The 18220-nt window shown below is 49.0% G+C and overlaps 1 protein-coding gene across 2 annotated transcripts; it reads left to right on the top strand.

The window, feature by feature from the left end:
- Nucleotides 1–798: 798 nt before the first annotated feature.
- MRAP (melanocortin 2 receptor accessory protein) lies at nucleotides 799–17202 on the top strand. Of its 2 annotated transcripts, none has more exons than XM_079101130.1 (3): nucleotides 799–1116; nucleotides 14061–14160; nucleotides 16193–17197. In XM_079101130.1, the coding sequence occupies exons 1-3, from the start codon at nucleotides 909–911 to the stop codon at nucleotides 16311–16313; spliced, it is 429 nt and encodes a 142-aa protein (XP_078957256.1). In that variant the 5' UTR covers nucleotides 799–908; the 3' UTR covers nucleotides 16314–17197. The 2 variants fall into 2 exon arrangements, with proteins under 2 accessions (XP_078957256.1, XP_078957257.1); XM_079101131.1 differs by lacking the exon at nucleotides 799–1116 and adding an exon at nucleotides 11561–12465 and having other exon boundaries at nucleotides 16193–17202.
- The last annotated feature ends 1018 nt before the right edge of the window (nucleotides 17203–18220 follow it).

Here is an 18220-nt window from a genome sequence, read left to right as displayed (position 1 = left end):
CACACACACAGGGCTGCAGTTGACTGGATGAACTGTCTACACTCTCAAGCTTACGTCTGGCAGTGTAAATCTGAATCAATAACCCTGGCAAGTGGGGAGATCACAGGAAGGATCCCATAAAATTGCATTTTGAGCTCCTAATTCTCAAAAGCAAAATTCTAGGGCCCCCTCACGTTTAGTCTTTCTCATCCAACACTCAGAATGCTCCTCTTGGTACCGTCTGAGGATCTGGAAGAGTGAGTGTCTAACTTTAGAGGCCAGCCCTCCAGAAACTCAGAATTCATTACTCTGTGTTAGCTAAGAGCTGGACAGACCCTGGTGCCCTGCTTCTCAAGTGCTGTATCCTGGGCCATTTTTGTCCACACAAACAGCCTCTTCACTCTGGACGAATACAGCTGCCTGGTTGGTTCCTGGGGGTTTAGGGAAAAGCAAATAGCTATACTCAACTGGGGCAGCGGGCTGTTTTAATGGATTGGGTATGTGTACATGAGTGAGGGAACAGGTTCAGGCTGGATTCTGAGATACTGAATCCAAGCCAGGGACTTGCTGATTGCTTCATAGCACTGAGAACTGCCTCCATGTAAGTCAAGGGCACCGTTGGGCTTTTGTTAACGGTTTTATTAACTTTTCAATTGCTGAAGACAAATAGTGATTGTCCTCTCCAGCCCTTTGCACATCTTCTCTTTCCAGAGGCCCCAGCCTCTGTCTTCCTGCCCAGCTCCCCTCCTTGTGCTGGGGGGTGATCTAGAGCGGCACTGGAGTCTGACCTCTGGCTGTTTTGCTCTGCTTGTTTTGGAACTGGATCAAGAGGAAGCAGGGGGGTGCCTGAACATGTTGACCTTTCATCCAGCAGAGCTGCTCTGATAAGTGGGCAGGCCTTATGCTTGGAGACCCACAGACACACTTGGATGAGTCCTACAGAATCAGTTAAGCAATCTCCTTCCAGAGGCCCAGAGCCTCATTCTGAATGTGAGCTGCGGGCCAGACGCTGGCTCCCCAGTGCCACAATCATGGCCAACCAGACAAACACATCCGCCCCATACTATAGCTATGAGTATTATCTGGACTACCTGGACCTCATCCCTGTGGACGAGAAGAAGCTGAAAGCCAACAAACGTAAGTTGAAATGGGGGAGGATGGCCAGGCAGAAGCTGGGTGTCCACTGGAAACGCCTGCCTTTTTTCTTCTTCACTTATTTACTCTAGAAGATGTCAGGGTAAGCAACAGGGGGACCAGAGCACACACAGAATTGGAGTCAAATTGTGTCTGTAATCTTCTGTAGCAAGTTTGTGTGTTAATCTGCCATAAAGTAAGTAGAATTTTTTTTTTTTTTTTGGTACCAGAGATTGAACTCAGGGGTGCTCTACCCCTGAGCCACATCCCCAGCCCTATTTCGTATTTTATTTAGAGACAGGGTCTCACTGAGTTGCTTAGTGCCTCACTTTTGCTGAGGCTGGCTTTGAACTCTCAATCCTCCTACTCAGCATCCCGAGAGGCTAGGATTACAAGCATGCACTCCTACTCCCGGCTAGAATATCTTTTAAGACAAATTTTTTGATCAAAAAATTTCATTTGTCTGGGGTTCTGTTAATCAAAGTGAGTTTCTTCGAATTGCAGTTTGCTTTTTCCATTGTTGAGATTTAGATTTGGGCGAGGTCTTCTCTCTACCTATAAGATACATGATATAATTTCTGAGGAAATGCAAACGGTATGTAATCTTCATGGTCTCAGGGAGGATAAACATGAGTTTCTCTTGGGTAACTTGGCACTTTGTGGACAATCTCTCTGATCTGTCCAGCTACTCAATGAAGATAACAAGTCAGCCAAGGAAATGAGAATAAAAACCAAAACCCAGGAATAGTGAGTGGACCCAGCAAATGGAAACCTGCCCTCTGCCTACCCAATCAGAAGTCTTGGGTTCCTTGGCTATTTCCTGTAGAATAATCACATAATATCTGTCTCATAAAGTAAATTAAGTCACTAAGTTTATCAGAAACCCAAACAAATTCAACTCTAAAGAAATTTATCTTAGGAAAGCAGTTTTCTTCAGAAGTCCTAGTTTCTTTGACCAGTTCCAACTTTATTAGAGGATCGCGAGGCCTTCTACCTGCAAGCCCCGTAGATGGAGGAGATCTTTGAACTCACAGTGAGAGATGCTCCTTCAGGAATTTTTGATTCCTGGATATTGTCTCAGGTGCCTCAGTCTTTGTGACTTATCTGAACTTAATTTCTAATTTTTCTAGAAAAGGAGTTTGGGTTAGACAAAAATACCTCCCACAAGTAGGCTTCGACCCTGAATAGGTAATTGTTGAATTTTTTTCCAAAGCCCAGGCCAGGAGACAGGACTCGTGTAAATGTGGGGCACATGGTCTCCAGCCAGTTTGCTGGAATTTGCATCTCAGCTCTGCCCCTTGCCAGCAGTGTAGCCTTGGGCGCGTATGTGACTAAGGCTGGCCAGAGTCAAGAGGAGAGAACTAGATTCCATCTGTCAAAGGAAGAAGTGTTGACATTTTGAGACAGTCTTTAATTCCCCTGGGATGGGGAGACAACAGGTTAGGGCAGGATTCCAACTCTCTCCGTAATATTTTAATTCTGCTTTTCCTAAGGCATCTGGATCAAATGTGGCAACATGTTTGATGGGGACATAGGCCTTGTCGTTTTTCTCTGTATTTTTATGTATATCTGAAATACTGTATAATTCAAATTTTTAGAAATATTTTTAAAGGTTAATATGCTCTTAGTAAAAGAGTCATACAATAAAATACTTCACCCCATCCTTCAGGAGGAAAAGAAAACAATGTCAACATTTCAATGCTTGGTCAGCTGGGGTGTTTCTGTGTCCATGTCCCACGTGCTCACGGGTGTGCATGTCCACACAGGTAGTCACACACTCACTCACATGGACTCTTGCTGTGCACACTGTTGATATTACCTTCCTGCCGACACTCCCGAGGGGAAGCCCAGAACTTCCCACAGTCGCCCCTCTCCTCCCAGAGCCCATCTGTGACCGCGTCAGGCAGGGCCCCATGGGTGGGCAAGGGTGGTCCTTGCCATGGACAGAAGTGCTGAGCTGGAGCCAGGGAGGACAAGGACCGTGAGTTTGTAGACAGCTGCACTGTCTGCTTGTGACGATAGCTTTATGCTCTGGGTGGGTTCGAAAGAGTTTTAAATATTTCGATTGAGTCCATTTTGACCAAGACCCCCTTTCTGACTGAGGGGAAATATGCATAATGTGAGACTTATCCTCTCAGCTACTCAGGAGGCCAGCTCAGCAGCAGCGGGGACAGTCACACTGGTGCACACCGTCAGTGCCAACCATCTCCTCCACCCTCCCCTGCCCCTGGCCACTGTCACCCTACTTTTGTCCCTGTGGATTTGGCCATGACAGGGACCTGCTGTGCTCAGTGTTTGTGACCCCCCCTCCCCCAATTTGTACTGAGGCCCAACTCCCCAGTGGGGTGGGATTTGGAGATGGTGTCCTTGGAGTGACTAGGTCGTGAAGGCAGAGGCTTCAAGGTGGACTAGTGTCCTCGAAGGAGACCTGGGAGCCATCTCTCCCACCCCCCATACCAGGGGAGAACATAACCAGGAGAAGAGCCCTTAGCAGGACTGTCCACATTGATCTCAGGCTTCCTCCCTTCCAGAACCGGGAGAAAAAAATATCTATTATTTAAGCCACCTGGACTGTGACCTTTCAGTCATAGCAGCCCAAACTGACTGAGACAGTACCTTACAAGTGGGATCACATACTCTCTGTCCTCCTGTGACTGGCGTATTTCACCTGGCATATTTCCTGGTAACAAGGACCTCCCGAGGCAGGTCATTTTCCCAGTCTCCAGAGGCATACATCAAAAAGAAATGTATTTTTGAAAATAAATCATCTGTAGCCGTCACGACTGCGGATGTTGCCTTGAGCTCAGCAGTCGCTTGACACCAGATACAAACGCCTGCAGCAGGGTGTTGTGAGTCGAGCTGACTGGTGATGGGTGGAGGGCCACCCGTGGTGGTGGAGGGGATGGGGAGGCCCAAGTCACAGGAACGTAGCCACAGAAGGATGTTCAGAGACTTGGTCACAGAAGTGATGAATAGGGGCACAGATGATGGCACGGGATCTCGGGGAGGGACGTCTCTGGCCCTCTGTCCAGCTGTCGTCCTCCCCCAGTTCATCTGCTCCTCCAGCGCCTCTCCTCCTCCTCAGGATCCAGCCCCCACTGCCCTCTTGGCAGCCCGTCCCTCCCGCCCTGGGCCGCCTGCCCCTCCCCACCCTCCCTCCTCTGGGCCCCGCAGTCAGGCTGTGTCCCCTCAGCACACTTCCACTGCGGCTCTGGCGGTCATGTCCTTCTCCCCACCCTGGCCTCTGTGACTCTCCATCTTCATGTCCAACTCCATCTTCTCTCCTGGGGTGCTTCCCTGCAGGGTGACTGCGGTGGCCCAAATGCTTGGGTCCTCCCCAGATCCACGTGTTCAGACCCAACGCACAGGGATGGCGTCAGGAGTGGGGCTTGGGAAGGTGATCGGTCAGGAGGGTGGGGCCCTCCGAGCGGACCCGTGCCTGTAAACGGGATGGAGAGACAAGAGACAGAGTTCTGCCTTCCACCAACGGCTCGCCTGGCCCCGGCGACCACCTCTGGCCACACCCTGCCCGCCCTCAGTGACCACTCACTGAAGCCCCCGAGGGGAGTGATTCACTGATTGGGTGGAGGCGCTCAGAACTCAATCATTTCACCTCTAAACCTTCTCACCTTGTCTCACACATGTGCTTCCAGGAGACCCCTCGCATCCAAACCACAGCAGCCACCCAGTTTGTGCCTTTTGGCCTCGTGGCCCAAACAGACTCCACCAGCCGACTGACCCTCTCATTTACTCTGCATGGCTCCGGTGTTACCACCGCAAGTTCCTCATCCTGGGAAACCTGGGCACAGGGAAATTCTCTCCCTACTTCTCCTCTTCCTCTTCAAGCCTCACAAGCGAGCGCAGGGCTGCCTCTATCCTGTATCTCAGAGGAGGTTAGAAAATGTCCTTCTCTGGGCTCACAGCTAATCACAAGCCACCAGCTGGTGGCCCTTGGGGACCCAAGTCTTCAGTGTCACTGTGTGCCCCTGGCCTTTGGCCTGTCTCTGCCTTACCCAGTGACCTCAGCTTCCCTCTTCTTTTTGGCATTCCCTCTGAAACTTGGCCTTGTCAATTTAGTTTCCCGTTCTCTCCAGTGAAACCCACTTCCTCCCCAGACTAGAAACACACTGTAGTTTTTCTTACCTTCTTACTTTTGTTCACGTTTGATGCAACCATAAAAAAAATTCTGGCTAGACATCACACTGGGAGCTGGTGATACAAGAGAAAAATAAATTCATGCCCTGGGGTTTTTCATTAGCTTGATTTTGTTACTTTTATTTGCTTTTTGATTATGTATTTCCATGCAGACCCTCAGGACATTCCTCCACCAAAGGCTTCATTAGCAAACCATAGAACATAATATTAATACAGCTGCAACCTTTCAGTGATTATTTCTTAGTGGCGTTTACTACTCAGTTGTTACAGTCTGGATCTTGAATGTCACCCAGAGGCCCATGTGTTAAGGCTTGGTTTCCAGTCTGAGCGGTAGTGGAAGGCAGTAGGATTGTTAGGAATTGGAGCCCAGTGGAAGAAAGTTTGGTTATTGGGGACATGCCCTTGAAAAGGATGCTGGGAGCCTGGCCCTTTCCTTTCTCTATCTTTGCTTCCCAACTGCTGCCATGCTGCACTGTGCTGCCACAGGCCTAAAGCAACAGGGCCAACCAACCAAAGACTAACACTCCTGAAACTGTCAGCTAATATAAACCTTCCCTCCTTTTAAGTTGATTATCTCAGGTATTTTGTCACAGTGATGGAAAGCTGATTAACACATCAGTCTAGATTCAACTTTCCCCAAATGTGCTTATGAGCCATGTTTGACCCATCCATATGGATGAATTGCATCTGGTGGTTATTTCCCCCAAGTCTTTTTTTCATTCTAGAGGAGACATTTTTTGGTAGAGGTCACTGATTTAATGGACGTATCAAAAAGGCTACTTTGTATTTATCCCCATTTTTGCAGTCAGGTGGGAAATGCTGTTAATAAGCTGCTGTTCCATTAATGGTGTTGCACTGGAAATTTGTAAAGGCCACGTGGCGGGCACAGAGAAATGTGTCTACAGGGGGAAGTCAGAGGTCTGGGGAGAGGTAGTCCCAGGGGCAAAAGTCATCTTCCTAGAGAAGATGAGTCCCAAAGGATCAATAAGGATGTGCCTGATAGATAAAGGGCTTTCCCAGGGTTGAGAACAGTTAACCTCCCAGGGACAAAGCAGATGTATCCAGGAGGATGACACGTGAGCTCTTTTTGTGTGACAGGTTGAGAGCTATAGACCACAGTGTGGTTGGATCATCACAGACCAGCCTCAAAGGACTTCCCATCAGCCAGGGGTATCATCTAACACTGCAGGCAGGGAAGGGACAAGATCCAGTTTTCTTGCTATACATATTCCTCTGGTGAAATACAAAGTTTGATGGTGGGTAACACCTGGGCAGGTGATGTACCGGGGTTGGAAATTTAAAGTTGATACTATTCCTGCTCTTAGGAGTTGACAGTCTAGGAAGCAGAGGTCAACTTAGGTAAGTATGCAATGATGTTCTGAATTGGAAATAAACGTAGGGGTCCCAGGGTCCAGAGAAGCGCAGTCAGACACTCAGAGCTGGAACTTAAAGCCCAGGTTCCATAGCTTCCAGGATTCTTCCCATGATACTTATCATGATGAGTGGGCAAATCCTACCAGATATATGATCCAGGGGACAGGAACCTGGCCACATCGTGAGTGATGCCTGACAATAGAAAGCAGGCACCGAATCTTTGTTGGATGGATGATTAGAACCTCATGCGAAATGGGCAGCTCCTTTACACATTCTTAACTTTCATAATGAATGTCTGTGTCAATTATCAATTTATTGCTCCTCAGCATTCAGAGCTGAGGAGTCGAGGAGCAATAAATTGATAACTGACACAGACATTATGCCCTGTGACACTGATAGGATTCCTTTAAGCACTTCTCCTTAAAGGAAACACACTGTGCTGTTTCACACGGTCGGGATCTGGAGGAGCAGTACAGAGGACTGGGGTGGGGTCAGCAGGGGGATATGCATACATCTGGTGAAACCAGCCCAGTCACTGGCTGGACCACGGACCCCTGAGATCTTACAGCCTCAGTGGAGCAATAACTATCCCAATGAGGAAACCACAGCCCCTGGTGGATGCTACAGAGCCACCCGCAGCCTGTCATACACTGTCAGACTCCCACTGAGCCCCCTCTTCGATGGCTGATGAAGGCTTCCCCCACACTGGCATTCCAGAAGGTTGTCCGTTGTTGTCCCTCAGCTCCAGACCAACTCAGGCCTGGCAAAGCTGACCAACATCTCTGAAGAGGTCTGAAGCCCTCCCAGGATTGTCTCACAAAGAACCTCATTATGGATGTGTTTTGTATTTTTTCTTTTTTTACCTATGTCTCAGTCATCTTCATGTAACTATAACAAAATACCTGAAGCAATTAACTTACAAAGAGAAAAAAATTCATTGAGCTCTTGATTTTGGATGGCTCCATCTAAAACCAGGTGGCCCCACTGCTTTGGGTCTCTGGTGAGGGCATCAGATGGCAATGACTAGGAGCAACCTTGGGGTGTGGCAACCACTTACAGACCATGAGCCAGGAAACAGAGAGGAAGGGGCCAGCGTCCCACCGTCCCCTTGGAGGGAATGACTCCAATGACCTAAGGACCTCCTCTAGGCCCCACCTCCTACAGGCCCACAGCAGCTCCTAAAAGCACCACCCTGGGGGCCAACATTTTAATGGACGGGCCTTCAGGAGACACTACCCCTATTCAAACCACAACAACCTACCAATATCATGTTTTCCAAGTCATTCAACTTTCACAAAAACTTTGTAAATGACTTCTTGGTGTTCTAGAAGTTTGCACCTACAGATATATAGGATATTTTTAGGATTTTCCTATTTTAAACAGTGGCCTCGAGAAGGGAAAACCTGTTCCATTGTTGTTCTATACACTTCTGTTTTTGGTATTTGAATTACAGTAAGTTTACGAAGAATACAAAACTGGACATCTTTATCATCCATCCTCTGTGGTACCTCCATTCTGTGTCACTTTTATTTTCTCAAATGATCAGGAAAAGCAACATCAGGCAGTCTCAGGAAGGGACCAGGATCCCACAGTCTCCTTTGATGTCCTGTTACATGGCTTCAGAGGTGGGGTCAGGTGCACCCAGGTAGGTTGGACAGAGGTCACGTCATAGACAGCAGGTGACCATTCTTGCTGGCTTTTTTGCTTATGAATTCGACTTTCTCTCACTTGGGTCTCTCCCCCACCAGCTCAAAAACTCAGAAAGCATGGCACCCCAGTTCTGCAGGCTTCTCTGCAGCATACGCATCAAAGACAGGAAGAAGCTGGGAAAGGAGTCATAGGCCAGGAGTGCTTCAAGGCGGGGACAAAGAGGCAAAGCTCGGGCTTAGATCTTCTCCTGAGAGGCCACCTGGCTCAGCTGGTTGACACATGGCAGACCAGACTGGGTTTGACTCTTGCACTGAGCAGAGAAGGAAACAAAATACAGGAAAAATACCCAGGGCTTATGTGCGAACCTAACAGGAGGGAAGGATTTCAAGATCTTTATGGTCATGCCCATACACTGGAATATATTCCATCATGGTTGGGCAGGTATTTGGAAACACCTAGGACATATATAAAACATACACGGGTCAATCAGAACTCGGTCCAAGGTCATGGGCTGCCCTTTCCCAGGGAAAGCTCAAAATCTGTGATTTTGTTCACAGACACTGTCAGCCTTGTGATTTTTGACATGGCTTGTTGGTTTCACAGAGAGAGAAAGAGTCTCCTCAGCTGTTAATAAGGTAGAACATGAGATTTGATTTCTGAGGCCCTGCTTGAATTGACTGACTATATGTTTGACTGCCTGTCCCTTTTTTGGAGGCTAAGCTTAAAGGAAAACCAATCCCACATTCTAGGCTCATAGAGACAAAACAGATTATTCTAATAAGGTGGGTCTCCAGCTCCTGGTCTAAGGCTGCTTTACAGAGAGCAGCAAGATGGACTGGTTCCTCTTGAGGAGTAGTGGCTGTCATGCTGTGTTGTCTACCTCTTGGGTCCACATGGCTGCCTCTCTTTAATTATGGGTTAGGAAGAATATGTCATAGTTCACATCAAGTTCTGCTGATGTGCTGCCTTTGGCAGCTCAATAACGTGGTCTGCTCATCCGCAACTCCAAGAGCTGGAACAGCAGAAGAAAACCACACCAGTAATCAGTCTCTTCCGAACACAGTACAAAGAATCCAGTGAACAGACTGAACCAATTCCTGCATACGCCTTTCCTTGCATTCAGAGTAATGTTTCTGGGTCAATTTTACCATGGCTTCAATCTCTTCAGTCAATGGTGCAGCCCATGTGCGTGACACAGTAGTGATTTTCAACCCACTAAGACCCAAGTTTTTAGTTCTGCAAACATTTCCATGAAATTAACACAAGTTCAGGAAAATAGGTTGGAAATCAATCTAAAGCTTTTATATCCTTTATGTATTTTTCATATATAAGGAAATATATATTTTCGAACACTATAATCACTCACCTATTACTTTCCTCAAAAGAATACAACTCTAAAAGCATAATATTTATTTCAAGGGGACTACAAGTGGTATATTTGTTGATCAATTTAAGATTTTTATGGGCATACTATATATAGGACAGTGGGACATAATGGCTTAAAGAGATCCCAGCATGTTTACCTCTGAATAAATTTGTATTGAAGTAGCCTCTAGGATGAGGCGCTGCTCTTGACCAATTCTGTTATTACTCAAAATTTTCTCATAAACCCTCTTTTATGGATCTTCAAGTGGCCACAGCACATTCCATAAAATAAGTATGGTGGTAAGTTCTGTATCTGTTTTGAGGATGGATTTGCTTCCTGGAAATAGTTAAGATGTGCTCAGAAATAAATCAGATAAAAGAAATGGGTGATCATGCTGATTGATGTTTCTAGGAGTCAAAATGAAAAAAGATCTCATAATGTAGCAAAACTGTGTGTGTGTGTGTGTGTGTGTGTGTGTGTGTGTGTGTGTGTGCATGTGTGTGTGGGGGGGGGGAGGTGATCTACAAACTAGCCCTCAAAGGTAATCTCAAAAGAGGAGTCCTATAAATAAATGCTTGATCAATAGATGATTTTTAGGAAAATGTATGTCTCTGTGATAGAGGGAGGGTGCCTATTTTGAAGTTAGCCTTCACTTGGATTTTTCAGCCCTTTCTCACTGAGAAAGTCAGTTTCTCTACCAACTTGGTAAAGAACACTGATGATGGCTAATAGAATAGCAGATAAAACAGAACTTAATTTCTCTCTCGTGCAAAAGTCGGCCAGACTGGGTTGGTGAATGGACTCCATGAAATCCTTGGGAACCAGCTTCTTCCCAGCTCATTACTCTGCCATCCAAGGGATGTCCCTCATCCTTATGTCCCAAGCCAAGCTCCTACCTCACATCCACGGATAAGCAGCAAAATGGTGCAGGGGAATAAGAAAGGATAGAAGGTACTGGAAGTCCTGCAGTCTCTGGAAGAAGACTCCTGTATGGTTTTTCTCCCATCTTCTTGGCCATAACCTTGTCAAGGGTCCTGTCTAGCTGAAAAGGAGGCTGCGAGATGTAGTCTCACCCAGGCAGCCAGGTGCCCAGAGGAAAGCAAGTCTCCATCACAAGGGCAGCACACAGGAGCAGACAGCAGGACCGACAGCTGGCAGTCTATGCCATAATGACATCGACTCATACCTCACACTTCAGTGAGCTTGGAGGAAGCAGTAATATCCTCCGCAGCAAAACCCTCCTAACAGAAACAATAATTTAGTTGTATTTATAAATCATTTCACAATCGCTGAACAAGAAACTGTGCCAAGTTCATTATACATACACATTATTCTGTTTAATCCTCCTAACACCTAATATAATAGGTACTTTCATCCCATCTTACAAGCAAACAGACAAGCAAATTCAGAGACATAAAAATCTCAGATTGCCTGACAGCTAGGCAGAATTGGAACTCAAAGTCACACATCTCCAAAGCTTGGGCTTTAAACATACTGTCATCCCTCAACAAGAGGAAAATCTTGGAGTGGATCTATCAGGACTCTGGGACCCAAACGTTAGTAGCATCTGGAGGAATCCTCAACTGAGATGTAGTGGTTTCCACTCAAAAGAGCTGAGTGCCCACCGAGGAGGGACCACTCTGATGGGTAATTTGCTAGCACCACGTTAGGATGAGAAATCCCTCAAGATGAACTAAACTGAAGCCAGCCCATGCCGCCTGGGCCCTTTCTTGTCCCCCCACTGTTGATGTCTAATTCTTCTCATTCCAGTGTTTACCAGGAGACCAAGGAGCAAAAGAAATGAGGGAAGAAAGGAGACAGGAAAGGAGAAGAGGGATTAGGGAGAGAGGGAGAAGGAAAAGGAGAGAGGGAAGAAGAGGGATTGGGAGTAGAGAGGACGTGGGGGAGGAGAGAGGAAGATCTCCATCAGCCGGCCAGTTTCACTGTCACCCCAGCCTGGGACGCCTGGTGAAAACAAGCCTTGGCTATTAAAGCATTTCCCAAATTGGGAAATGACAGTTCTTGCCCTTGGAACAAAATGTTCTCTCCCAGCACATGGAGTGAGGCTTCAGCAGAAGAGGAAGAAGAATTGCATTTTCTCGGTTGACTTTTTTTCAAAAGAACGCGATGGAGACGAATTTAGCACAGGAAATAACCAATGGCCACTGGTCCTCTTTCTGTGTGGCAAAAGTTTAAATCACACTTCTCAGAACACACTGTGCTGTGTGCGGGGAAGTCTCCTTTCCTCTCAGTATCTGGGGATATTGACAAGACCTGAAGCAGGCACGGGCGAGCCAGAGGGAAGGAGCTCTGGCTGCCCACGTTCAAAGCTGTTTCCTAAGAGTCCTGGCAGAGCTCCTCTGGGGGTTAACGACCCCAAATCCTGCCTTATTTTGATGGAGGAGGAAAAAAAGCAGTAGTGACTGCAGAAATCCAAAATATCCTGACTGAATAAAATCTTTAGCCAAATTTTCAGAAAGCACATGTACTTTTGAACTTGGAAAGTCATGAAGCAAATGGCGACTCTCTGGGAATGGAGAATGGCACGGTGAGCCACCAAGGAATGCTGAGAGAGTCGAGTCCTTGAGCTCTGGACATGTGGGGCGGCCTCATTTCCACTTTCCAGGAGTCCAGGGATCCCCCGAGCAGCTTAATGTTCTTGGGTGCCACCACAGGCTTCTCAGCTCCGGGAGAGAAAGGAAAGACGTGAGAGCCAGCCTGGGACTTTGCCAGTGCCCCTCCAGGGAGTGTAGGTGCCGAGCAGCTGATGCAGCACCACCAGCGGGTGCTTGTGATTCCATTGGCAAGTACGCCACCTTTTCATTGGACTTTTTTTTTTTTTTTTGGTACCAGGGATTAAAACCATGGGCACTTAACCACGGAGCCACATCCCCAGCCTTTTTTAGATTTTATTTGGAGACAAGGTCTCCCTGAGTTGCTTAGCGCCTCGCTTTTGCTGAGGCTGGCTTTGAACTCACTATTCTGTCTCAGCCTCAGGGAGTCGCTGGAATCAGGTGCGCGCCCACTAGACTGTTTTTGATGTTGGTGGTTAGGGTTCAAGATCACTCATCATTCCAAGTCCTCTGTTTTTCCCTCTGCCTTCTGAGTTGTGGAGGGCAGAGATGACTCTGCACCCAGGGGCGGCCAGCTCTCAGTGTACCTGTGGGTTCTGCACCCATAGAATCGACCAATCACAGACAGAAAATGCTTGAAAAAAAACTCAGCTCTATTAAAAACGTGCAGACCTTCCTCTTGCACTTATTCCCTACATGATACAACTATTTACTGTATAAATTCTCTGTATAGTAATATATTATATTCACCATATAGTAATATATTTACTATGTAATTACTAAAGTGTATAGGAGGACATGGTCATTATATACAAATACTATGCTACTTTATCTAAAGGACTTGGGTATCTGAGGACTTTAGTATCTACAAGCGTCCTGGAACCAGTCCCCCCTGCATTTCAAGGAATGGGTGATTCCATCGTTCACACCCAGAGCTCCACCACCATGTCTATTGACTGACTAACAAATCTCTAACACCCCATTCATTCCTTTGGTTGGTTGTTCTTTCTCCCATTCATTTGTTCACCCATTAGATAATCATACCCAGAAAAGAAAAAAAAAAAAAACACACCCTACCGGTAGCAAACAGTTCCCAGCAACTTACACAATGTTCTTGACCTGGAGCTCCAGAGACAGGTACCACCTACCCTGCTGTCCTACCCAGGGTCCCGAAGAGGCTCGGCCTGTTTCCTGGTTTCCTTCTACTGGCCACAACTACAGCCAGAGTAGTAGCTCCAAAAGGGTTTCTTCCTCCCTGTACTGCCCAGAGATGAGCTTTTCCACCTGATAATGAAGACTGCTTCCCTGAGCAGGTTGGCCTCAGCTGACCCCCTCGGAGCAGTGAGGCCTTGGCCCTCCAAGGGCACCACGGCTCCGTGCACATCTTCCTCTGGGTCTCTACCTCATGGGCCTCTGGCACTGCTCCCCAAGGGACTGGTCAGCAAATGCCATGGAACTGCCCACAGCCCTTTCTTCTCCCTTCTCAGGGACAGAGGAAGGAGACGAAACCTATCAAGAATGTCTCCTCTGAGTAGCAATAGCCAAGAAGGCTGATCTACAGGGTGCCACATGATTTTATTCAGTTTTCCTTCAACACTCAGCCAATGACCCAGTGGCTAGTTGCCTTGGGCAAAAGCTACTTCCCTACTTTACTGTTCTTTCCCAAGGCCTTATTGGAATATCTTCCCTAGGCTAATGGCTGACAGGTGAGAAGAAAAGAGGATAAATTCACTCAGCCCTATCACACAGGGTCCGGATTCCCTATTTCCCCTCACCACTGGTTATTGTTGGTGGCAAACCGACCTGAGAACATTCTGCTCCTCTCACAGATGCCATCGTCATTGCCTTTTGGGTGAGCCTGGCTGCTTTTGTGATGCTCCTCTTCCTCATTCTGCTCTACATGTCCTGGTCGGGGGCCTCGCAGATGAGGTGAGTGGGGAGGGCGGAGGGCATTGTGGGAACTCAGGTGCTGAAGAGCAATGGCACAGAATGAAGGGTGGTTCACACCACGACATGACGACAGTCGTGCGCGTGCAATGATGTGTTCTTCAACCGTTCTAAAATTAGATTATGGTGATAAATGCACAACCATCAATCACACACTTTAAGTGGGTGAACTTTCCAACATGTAAAATATATCTCAATTCAGTTAAAGAAAGTAACGAAATGACCTCCTGTACCAGGTTAAGTGTTGCCAACCGGCTTACCAGGAAAATGCACCCTTAGATTAGGTATCCCTGTCACTACCTCCTACTGAATGCCATATGTGTGCCTCAGTGTTGGTTGTATTGGAGACAAAATCCAGGAGCTTCAAGTGGTAATTAGAACCCAGCTCATTATGAACCTTGTCTCATGCTCGTCAATTCTCCTGCCAAATCCAACTTTCCTTCCCAGCTGCTGTTATCCTAATGACTGTTCTCACAAGGGCCCTAAATCCTGACAGCTGGACAGGATCAGGGTGGGAAATGGACCCAGTGCAAGCCCATCCAGAAGTTGGCCAATGGCTGTGTGGCCTGGCAGAAGAGCTGCCGGTCTGACACCCACTTTTAAATTTGGAATTGGAAACCTGAGAGAGGAACTAGGTGGCTCTGGGAGTTGCACCATGTGGCCTGGGAGGACGAGAGGCTGTGCACCTCTAGGGACCACAACGTCCATATGGACGGAAGCCGTGGGGAGCGAAGCCACACAAAACTACAGGAAGCTGGTCCACAGGGAGGCGAGAGGAGGGCCCTACACAAACCAGAGGACAGCCCCTACACCTGGGGGGTCCCAGGTCACGCCTGTGAGGAACCTGCCAGCTGATGCACTGTGAGGGGGCTTCTGTTTCCCTCCCACCCCCATTTTACCTCCCACCCTGCCTGTGGTCTCTAATTCACGCAGTCTACACCTCAGCAGGCCATTTCTGGCTGCCTCTGGGGGAGGCAGGGACCAGCTTTTGAGCAGTGAAGAAATCCCTTCTCCTCTTTCAGATTTTAGAACTCATATTACATTTAAGCGTGTTTTACCTTGAGACGCCGGGGATAAACTAAGGAAGTCATGTTCTTTTCTGCTCCTCTGAGGAGTCCGGAGCAAGCCCACCCTAGGCCCAGGACACTTCGCAAGGATTCCCTGGAAGCCTCCTGGTGGAAAGTCCCCTGGGCGGGGGTGCACACGAGGGCCTCTGCAGAGCCCAGCACCAGTGTCTCCGGGCTCTGGTTTTACAGGGGCGAATTCACGATGCCATTCAGCCCACGACTCACTGTAGAAAGTGCCCGCGAGGCACCGTGTAACAGACATGGGCAAACCGGGCAGCAAAGACGGTCCTTACTGAGATTAAGGAAGGCAAGTTGCTCCCTGAGGAGTCCTCTTTCCATGTGGAAGAAAGGCATAAAGGAAGGGAGAGAGGAAGAAGTGAAAAGCTCTTGCACTGGGGGTTTCTGAAACGAGGGACGCCAGCCTCCACAGGTTCCTGTGTTCTTTGTCTAAGTTAACGTTATAGCCATGTGAAACTGACCTCCAGCTCAGACGGCAGCCCTCCCGCGCCTCACTTCACCTGCTGCCCCGTTTTGTGGATGAAAGCCAAGACAGGTGGGAACTGATGGCTGGGGCACATGCCAGGCAGCTGCGCCCACCGCCCTCAGTGCGGAGGATGGACTTCTTAGCTGGGACACAAGATGGCCTGGGTATGGATGTAAGCAGAGCTTATTCAGACCAGTGGCTGGATGGAGGTGACTCTGCCCCAGGCCCCTGGAAGTGGGTACAGGAGGAAGTAACCTTGAGGGACAGACCCGAGGCCTACTTTCTGACAAAGCACTTCCTGACTTCTCAGAAATCTGTAATGGACTCAGAGAGCTGGTGGACTCTCCCCTGCTCCCTGGGCTTCCCCATGGCCTTGGGCAGGCAGGAGGGGCACGGGGAGGCAGCACAGGTGAGAATGCTTTCCAGTCAGCTCCTTGATGCCTCCTATTTGCTCTGTCCACAGGACCGGCCCCCAGCATCACCAAATGTGCCCATGGAGCCACAGCCTCAACCTCCCCTCCTGCCTCAGGAGGGCCTCCCAGGGGGCAGTAGAGACGCCAGGAAGCAGTGCCGGGGCTGACTAGTGGCTACAGCATGCGAGTCCTCCTGCCCCACCCCTGTGCTTCCCACAGTTCCCCTCTGGGAACAGAACCTGGACGGGGGCCCCGTGACAGGAGCAAGCACAGTGAGCCTGGAGACAGAACCTCTCAATTAACCACTCATGGTCGGGTGGACAGGTAAAGCCAAACCAACCTGGACATACATGTTGCCTTTTCAAAGCCTGTTTACATGCAGCAGAAAGTGGCCAAGTCAACAACTCTGTGAGGTGACGCATCCCGAGCCATTGTTAAAGGCTTGCAGGCGGCCCCGCTTGCATTGAGAACTGCTTCCAGACATGGCTGATTTTATCTAGCACGTTTAACCTGCTCACTCACATCTTATGCTGGCCTTGAGAAGAGTAGGAAAATAAAATATATATGAATTTAAAGTACTCACTGACCCACCCCCGTACCAGTCTTCTGTGAACGCTGCCCGTGTGCTCTTGGTCCATCGGCACCTTTGTTGGGACACGGGGGAGGTGTGCAGAGCGCTCATGTCCTCCATTGCTCACTAAGATGTGGTGGTGTCTCCCCTGCCAGCTAGCTGGCCTCCTCGGCTTTCCACACAGAGCCAAGGGGTCTCCCCTGGAGGGAGGCAGCGCCTGAGCCCAAGGGGAGCGAGGCGTGAAAAGCTGTGGAGGCTGCCAGGTGGAGTCCCACTCGAGATGCCACTTTGTGACTCTGGCTCTGGGAGTCCTGAGCTCCTAATCCTCTAGGACCCAACAGCGCTGGCCTGGAGAAGAGGCAGCACCATGCAATGGGGGCCTGAAAACCCACTTGTGCCACCCGGCACTTTCGGGCAGGGAGTTGGTGGGTCGTTTTGTAAATGGTTTTTCCTTTTTCACAGCAGCATTTAAAATACAGCTGTCCTTTGAAGTCGAGGGGTTGGTTCTAGAACCCGAGGGTGCCGACGTCTGCAGAGGCTCTGGCTGCTTCTGCAGGACCAGTCTGCATGCACCGACTCACACCCTCCACACTCACTGGGAACACAGCACCCATGTTAGGAGGCCTTGTTACCCTGTGCTGTTAGAGAACGACAGGAAGTCAGTACGGAGGCGATTCTCGGGAATTTCCCATCTGTGGTTGGCTGCAGCCACGGCTGAGGAACTGCAGATCCAGAGAGCTGGCTCTACTTACAGTTCAGTGTTTCGAGTTCCAAGTCCTGGTGAAGACCGTGTGCACTCTCTTCCCAAGGGGAGACACTCCTCCACCTGAGTGACTGGGAAGCGGTTCCATGGGGAGGGCCAGGTATGGCCTTGCCAGACTCGGGTACAGTGAATTCAGGAAGGGAAGAAAAGCCTGGCGAGCTGCGGAGATGTGGAAAGGGAAACTCGCCAAAGACGCGACTTCAACGTACTGAACCAAAACCCGGCTCTGAAGACCCTGTCACCACCTAACTCATCTATTTCACTTGTTCTATTGCACATTAGCCACAGAAGAAAAGATCCAGGGGACAGTTCCTCACAGAAAGCACAAGGAAGGGAGCCATGTCGCTGGCTGGCACGGGGCATTCGGGAAGGCACAGGGCTGCCTGGCAACCTCTCCTTCCCCGGGCTCGTGCCAGAGGCAGGCTGGGGTCACCAGGTGGGTGGAGCCTGAGCCTGCCCCAGCCACACTGAGAAGGCACATCCCACCCATCCCGGGGACCTGAGAACCTGGAGACGCCAGGGAAATCCACCCTGCGCGGCCCTCCCCGTCCCCTAGAGGCCTGGGCTGCAGGGATACCCCAGACCCTGCTCCTCCAGCCGTGCCCCTACAAATAGAGTCAGAGGAAACTCAATGAGCACCTGACAAAAGGGTAAGACAAAGGTACAGAGGGAACCATGAAGAGAAGGTGCAGAAAACGGGGCCTTTGCTGGAACAGTGCTTGCAGAGTCTAACTTGAATCCAAA

This window comes from Sciurus vulgaris (assembly GCF_902686455.1).
Source record: "Sciurus vulgaris genome assembly, chromosome: 10".
Lineage (NCBI taxonomy): Eukaryota > Metazoa > Chordata > Mammalia > Rodentia > Sciuridae > Sciurus > Sciurus vulgaris.
Note: the sequence above shows the minus strand (reverse complement) of the source record. Positions and strands in the feature narration are given on the sequence as shown.